Source organism: Dermacentor albipictus, chromosome 1 (assembly GCF_038994185.2).
Source record: "Dermacentor albipictus isolate Rhodes 1998 colony chromosome 1, USDA_Dalb.pri_finalv2, whole genome shotgun sequence".
NCBI classification, from domain to species: domain Eukaryota; kingdom Metazoa; phylum Arthropoda; class Arachnida; order Ixodida; family Ixodidae; genus Dermacentor; species Dermacentor albipictus.
Window position 1 is genome coordinate 204,653,563 of NC_091821.1, and position 6,299 is coordinate 204,659,861.

A 6,299-nucleotide genomic window follows, 5' to 3' on the forward strand; every position below is an offset into this window, starting at 1 on the left:
CACGAAGTTCTCATCCAAACAGTGAATTAAATATGAAAAGCCACTAACTTTTCTTCAAACAGCAACTTTGCTTTCAGGATGTCATTCTCACAACAGACCAATTTTGATGTTCCCTTTTCTCCAACACGGCCCCAGCGAAACCATACGTAGTAGTAGTCGTTGTACACATCCTCTACCAGCTGCATATTATAAAATTTGTTCCGATTCATTTGGAGGCATGATTGGTTCAGTACAGCATTATAGAAGACCCCACCGTCACCATAGATGGTTGACGCAACCAATTGTTTCGCACACAGTGGATCCACAGAGGGAAGTTGTTTTCCAACTGATGCACTGGTTCCTGCGGCTGTTTCCTGGCAAGTGGTCTCTTCCTTTGCAGTTCCTTTCTTGCCTGCTCAGATATAAAATAGAGAAGAACACAGGAGGAAGATTAACCAGCTGGTTTGCAGCACTGTATAAACATAGAAACGTGAACAAGCAAAAAAGCATAAATTGCAAAAAACCATGATTAACAAACTGTGTTTTGTTGCAAAAACACAAATACACTACACCACAGAAAAAGCACAGGAGTGAATTATCAAAGCCAGAAAATGTGCAGAGAACACTTAGACTGATGTCACCTACATATTGCAGTGTACCAATTTGGGTCTTTGCAACAAAATGGTTTTGTTAGTCAGCACCTGTGTTGCCTGCCTTCACCTGAATTTTTGTGCTGTTCATATAAAGCATTGTAAACTACTCCAGCATAATGCATTTATTGTGAAAACTTATTTATACATATACCTAGTAGTTTCCAGGGTTTATAAAATTATGTGAGAAGGGTTGCACAGAACAAAAGTGTGTATATTGTACATAGCACAGAAAATACTGAATTTGAGCAAATGTACATAAATTTAGTATAAGGGAACCGAAAACTATTTCTTGAAGACTGAAGTACTGTGTTTACTTAAATTTAAGTACACTGATACTTTTCTTAAAAAAATCATTTTTTAATGTTCGGGGTCATATAGTAGATCCGATGCTACAGATCAGGGAAGAAGCTACACCTGCTAAATGCAGTCGTCACGCCTCCATTCGTCACACTTGCCAGCAGCCCAATTGGCCTGTCCGTGCCGGAGTGAAGGTCGGTGCAAGGCTACGACTTTGCACGCCTGTTAATAGCCCAAATTGGCACGAGGCCAAATTGGCATGACCACACTGGGGATCGGAGTCAGCGTGCGTTACTCCTGCTTTCGTTCTTTACGCTCAGGGAGGGGCGTACATTTCCGACCGGTCGCACCGAAAGGGGCAACCAGCTCACCGACGCCGGGAGTGGTCTCCTGACGCCGGATTGGTGGAAACCAGGAACAATGACGATGCAGGCATAAAAAGCGGATCCGGATGGCTGAGAGGGGACGCTCAGAAACAGTGTGACTTGGACACGCTAAGACACTACCATAGTGTGCTACAATAGTAGGAGCCGTTTTGTATTCTCTATATTGCTTTTTGCTCTTTCTTTTGCTTTTTCTTAATTCTCTTAAAACGTTAAAACTTTTTTCCCAGCACCTGACACGGCACCACCAATGAAAACTTCGTTGGCCGCACGGATCCCCGACTACGCAACAGTGGCAGTCAATGGTGAGATTGACCTTACGGAACTTGGGACGTTCTGGATAATCGCAACAGTGCGTAGAGCATTGTGGCAGTCACACTTCCACGTCCCTATACAAAAAGCCAACAGATCGTCGGCAATATCTGCATTTCTATAGTAGCCACCCAATCACTGCAAAACACTGCAAAACAGGCATCCCCTACTCCCAGGCCCACAGATACAGGAGAATCTGTTCTGAATCTGCACAATTTGAGAGACACACAGAGGAACTGAAATCCGCTCTTGTAGGCCAAAAATATCCTCCACAAATAGTAGACAATGCCATTGAACAGCTTAGATCGAGCACATATAATGGGAGAAAGGGTGAGCAATACCAATACCCAATCAGATCCGAACTTGGTCCTCACATACAGTACCAGTGCTCCACAGGTCAATGCCATTCTCAACCAACATTTTAACATCATGAAACAGAGCATCCGACTTGCTACTATCTTCAAGCGGCCGCCTCATGTGGTATATAGAAGAAACAAAAATTTAAGGGATTTGTTAGTCAGGGCGAGGACAAAGATGCCCAATGCACCCAAGGGTTGTCGCCCATGTGGGAAGCTTCGTTGCAAGGTATGTGATCACATGACAACAACAGACACAGCTGAGGCATCAAACTCGTCCTGTGTATATAAAATTAACAAAAATCTTGACTGTGATTCCAGTAACGTCGTGTACAAAATTCGACGCGAGGTGTGTAAGCAGGAATATATTGGACAAACAGAGGCCCCTTTTTGCCTGCGGCTCAACAATCACCGCGAGCATGTGAAAAGTTTCCGGAATTTACCCTTCTCCAGGCACGTTCCACTGCCAGATCACTCCTTTGAATGTGTGAACGTCGTGCTCTTGGAGTCTGGTTTCCAACACACCCGTGCACGCAGTGTATTGGAATCGAGAGAGAATCGTTTTTCATCCATAAATTTGGAACATACGGTAAAGGAATTAATGAGTCGAGGACAGTTGACGCGCCTCCGGGATATGCAGTAAGAGTGCATGGGGAGTGCGAATACACGTTGTCTACTTGAAAATTGAGACGCTGGCCATTGCTTGCTGCTCCCTCTGCGTGTGCCTCAAGGGGGCGAGTGGAAAACTAATAAATCCAGTTTCCTCTGCCCTGCCACACAAAGATATTTCAAAATTTCTTACAAAAAAAAAAATCCCTTTTCATCCCATGCTCTTATTGAGCAATGAACCATTCGTGCCATATGAAGATACTTTTAACTATTTAAAAGCCACAGGAACCCTAAAAGAACTGTAGCACATTTCATGTTCTTATATTTTTACTTGGCCATCTACACCATTTTACCACATTTGAACAAATAAGCTCATTTGAAAGGTAGTGACTACAGTGACGGGGGGCCCGTCACTATAACGATGTCTGTATTGGAGGCGAGCATAGAGTTTCACACAACTACGGGGGGCGAGGACTTACAGAGTCGCCCTCTGTCGGAAGCGCCTCCTTTGCATAGTCTGAGGGATAATGCGACGCACCCCGCATAGGTTTGGCTATTGGCGCTAAATAAGGATACTACGCGGTAGCCCTCCTAGACAATTTTGCAAGTACTCTTGAAATGGCAGAAGTATTTTACCTTTAAAATAATCGTGGACAAACATAAAGCACAGAATAGTTTACAGACTCTATCTCTTTACCTACTACGTGCAGTAAGCTGGGCCACTGCGCGCGGTCGTCGCAATAGATTCCCCCAAATCGGTTTCTTGCATGAAAGGTAGGCAATAGCTGAGTGAAAACTATGTGAAATACGTCCTTATAGTGAGCTATCTGTGTAACCAAATGGAGCAAATCAGAATCAAGCTTCAATGCAGCGATTGCAAGGGTTTGCCGTGACTGACTGCGCGTCTGCATGCATGTCGGCGCACAATGTTTCGCTTTCGCTGCGAGAACGTTTTCGCACCTTGCCGTGGGCTTTATGCCGCAGTATATGAGCATTTGACCGTGCGCAAGCAACCATTGTTACATGGGTACTATCAGAGCTGTTTAAAAATAATTTCGTTATAGCTAGGCTTCGACGTCTACGGCAACTTGTGATGTGCCGTCGCGACGATTCAGCCTTTTCTTTTCTTCTGAAGTCTTGGAAGCTTCAATGCGCAATTATTTCTCAAATTGCATCGCACCGTATGTTTATCGGTCTTCTAAGCGAGCAATTACCAGCTGCTTCTTTCTCTTAATCCAGTACAATATTCATTGTCTGGTGCTACACAAGCATGAACATATGCCATGCCTTTTTTTTAATGTGCTTTTTACAGTTCCCTTTCCATTCCAGTGAACTTTTTTTTCTCTCTTTATTATTATCATCATAGGTGTTACAGTACACACACAAAAGACTGTTGGACCCAATATCCGCAGGCTAGAGGATGGGTCCGGATATGTGAAATATAACAGACATTCGGTACAAGCATAGGGGGATCAATACAGGGGATGAATGCAACACATTAGCATGTTAAAAACAGAAAATAAATTTACGGCATGCATAGAAATTACCACCAGTTACATAAATTATCAAACCACAAACAACAGAACTCCAAGCAAGAATACAGGCACAAGATCAGTGGTTTATAGCTAATAAATGGCACTTGGCCGAAATTTTGTGTTTCTTATAATAGAGGGTATGTTGTTCCATGTCTTAACTCCAACACATTCAAGTAGTCTTGTGCCATATATATAATGTTCAGGAGGCAGGTTGAAATTTTCAGTGGCAGTACTTCTGGTAGCACGTGATGATGAAAAAAATATGGACAGCGGGAAAGGACGATTACGTTTCACAACACTGTTTACGTGGCTTGCTGTTTTTGCTCACGCATAAGATCGATGGCAATATGTTAAGTTGATTAAACAGTAACCTGCTGGGTGTATCGGTTTTCAAGTGAGTTACGATTCTTAATGCCCGCTTTTGTACAACCAAATGGAGCACAACAGAGTGAAGCTTCAATGCAGCCGGGCCCCGTCATTGTAGTCATTACCAATTCGAAAAACATGTGCTTGGCGCATTATAGCCTGCACGGCTGCTGCGCCATTAAAACCCCAAATCATCATCATTAATGCAATGGTGCAACTCATTTGGGGGATCAGCCATGAATCGGCAGTACTAGCGTTCGAGAAAATAAGATTATCGGCAGGTATGATTACCAGATCTTTTTTGGCGTTCGAGGCGTCCATCGGAATGGAAAATAGGGAACTCGTCGTCGCTGTCACTGACAACGTGTACCGGTGGCACATCGTCATCGCTGTCACGTTCTGAATCCGAGCTTATTGTAATAACCTCCTGCAACTTCCTGCATGATGGAAAAACAAGGTATTTTACGACAGCTCCGTAATTATATGTTGATATTTAAATCACGAAAACTTCGTTTAGACAGAGGAAGCGACACTCAGCATTTACCGAACAGGACAAGATTAGTCAATGGTACGGCGTATGCACTAAAAGCGTTCCAGGGGCCGAGCGTTCCAGGGACCGAGCCAGCGCACATGGAAAACAGCAATCACACTACGCAAAAGTGAGAGCTTACTGTGGAGTGTGGTGCGTCGGTCCAGCCTCTGAACGACGCTTCGGCATTGTGCAACCACGACGATCGAACACGACAACCAGTTGAGCAAACTTGAACAAAGACGGTGCCGACGACACTTCACGCCTCACTATAAAAGACAAACGCCAGAAGGCAGAAAATACAAGTTGGCACACGCGAGGATGGCGATAAAGTAATTTACTTTGCTTGCTTACACTCTAGTTGCGTATTTTAGTTCGCATTCAGACCCATTTGGCGTCATGTACTCACATTTTCACGCGCCATCGTCTTAGATGCTTTGCAAGTTTCGCGCGTTATCAGAGCCTCAGACTCAGACGTTCGTCTGAACTGTATGAGCACTTTTTCTACGGAGGCAAAGCGCGCACAAGTGAGAGCGCTTCTGTAAAGAGTCCCGCGTTTTCATCCATGTTAGTTTAAGCTGGAGACCGAAAAGAAATCATAAACACTTTATTAGCAACAGTCAAATAAGGCAAAACACACAAGTGAATGAAAAGTTTACTTTTTTGCGGCTTTTCCCTTCCGCGTCTGGGCGAAATGCTCAAACGCATGCTTTGCCGTCACCACGCTTTCATCGTGGCAGTGACGCGCGCGACGACGAAAAAAACTGTGGCGGCGCTGCGATCGAAGTGAATTGGACCGCATCAAGGTCGCGCCGTTGAAAACTGTTGGCGATATTTCTCGGAAGAGTCATTCGTACTACTTCGCACGCTATCATATCCGTTCAGACCGCTCAAACGGCGTTTATAATTACATATGACATGCATCTATGCCTTACGACAGATGCCTTTCTTTCTCTTCTTTATTTCAATTTATTTTTTTTGTATGCCGCTCGGTGATTGCGCGTGCATTGCGGCCGCAGTGCCGGCTTTCATTTCATAGCTATAAATGTAATGCCGTTCCCAACTGTACGTCCGCTCGACTACAGCATATAAGCGGCTGCTTCAGTTATCCGGTGCACTATCATATAAGGACAGCAATTAAAAGAACGGCATGCAACACGTAGAGATAAAGACCCAGCTTTTAATGGATTGCAGACATAGTGACTGTCAAAAGAATTTTTTCCTTGCCTGCATGAATCAAGTAAGCAGATTTACAGAGTGCCCCAAAACAGGTGGTTTAT

At 44.1% G+C, this 6,299-nt stretch overlaps 1 protein-coding gene across 3 annotated transcripts in view; it reads right to left on the bottom strand.

Moving 5' to 3' along the window:
- The window catches only part of LOC135896926 (poly [ADP-ribose] polymerase 2-like), a 46,328-nt gene extending 40,631 nt beyond the window's left edge, over nucleotides 1–5,697 (bottom strand). Inside the window, exons 1-5 of one of the 3 annotated variants that reach the window (XM_065425449.2) lie at nucleotides 5,679–5,697; nucleotides 5,429–5,597; nucleotides 5,162–5,288; nucleotides 4,782–4,927; nucleotides 49–391 (exon numbers count right to left, since the gene is read on the bottom strand). In XM_065425449.2, coding sequence (XP_065281521.1) covers nucleotides 49–391; nucleotides 4,782–4,927; nucleotides 5,162–5,208 — 536 coding nt within the window. In that variant the 5' untranslated portion in view covers nucleotides 5,209–5,288; nucleotides 5,429–5,597; nucleotides 5,679–5,697. Of the gene's footprint in view, nucleotides 1–48; nucleotides 392–4,781; nucleotides 4,928–5,161; nucleotides 5,289–5,428; nucleotides 5,598–5,678 lie in introns of those variants that run through there. The other 2 variants (XM_065425448.1, XM_065425450.1) reach the window with 2 other exon arrangements.
- Nucleotides 5,698–6,299: the final 602 nt, after the last annotated feature.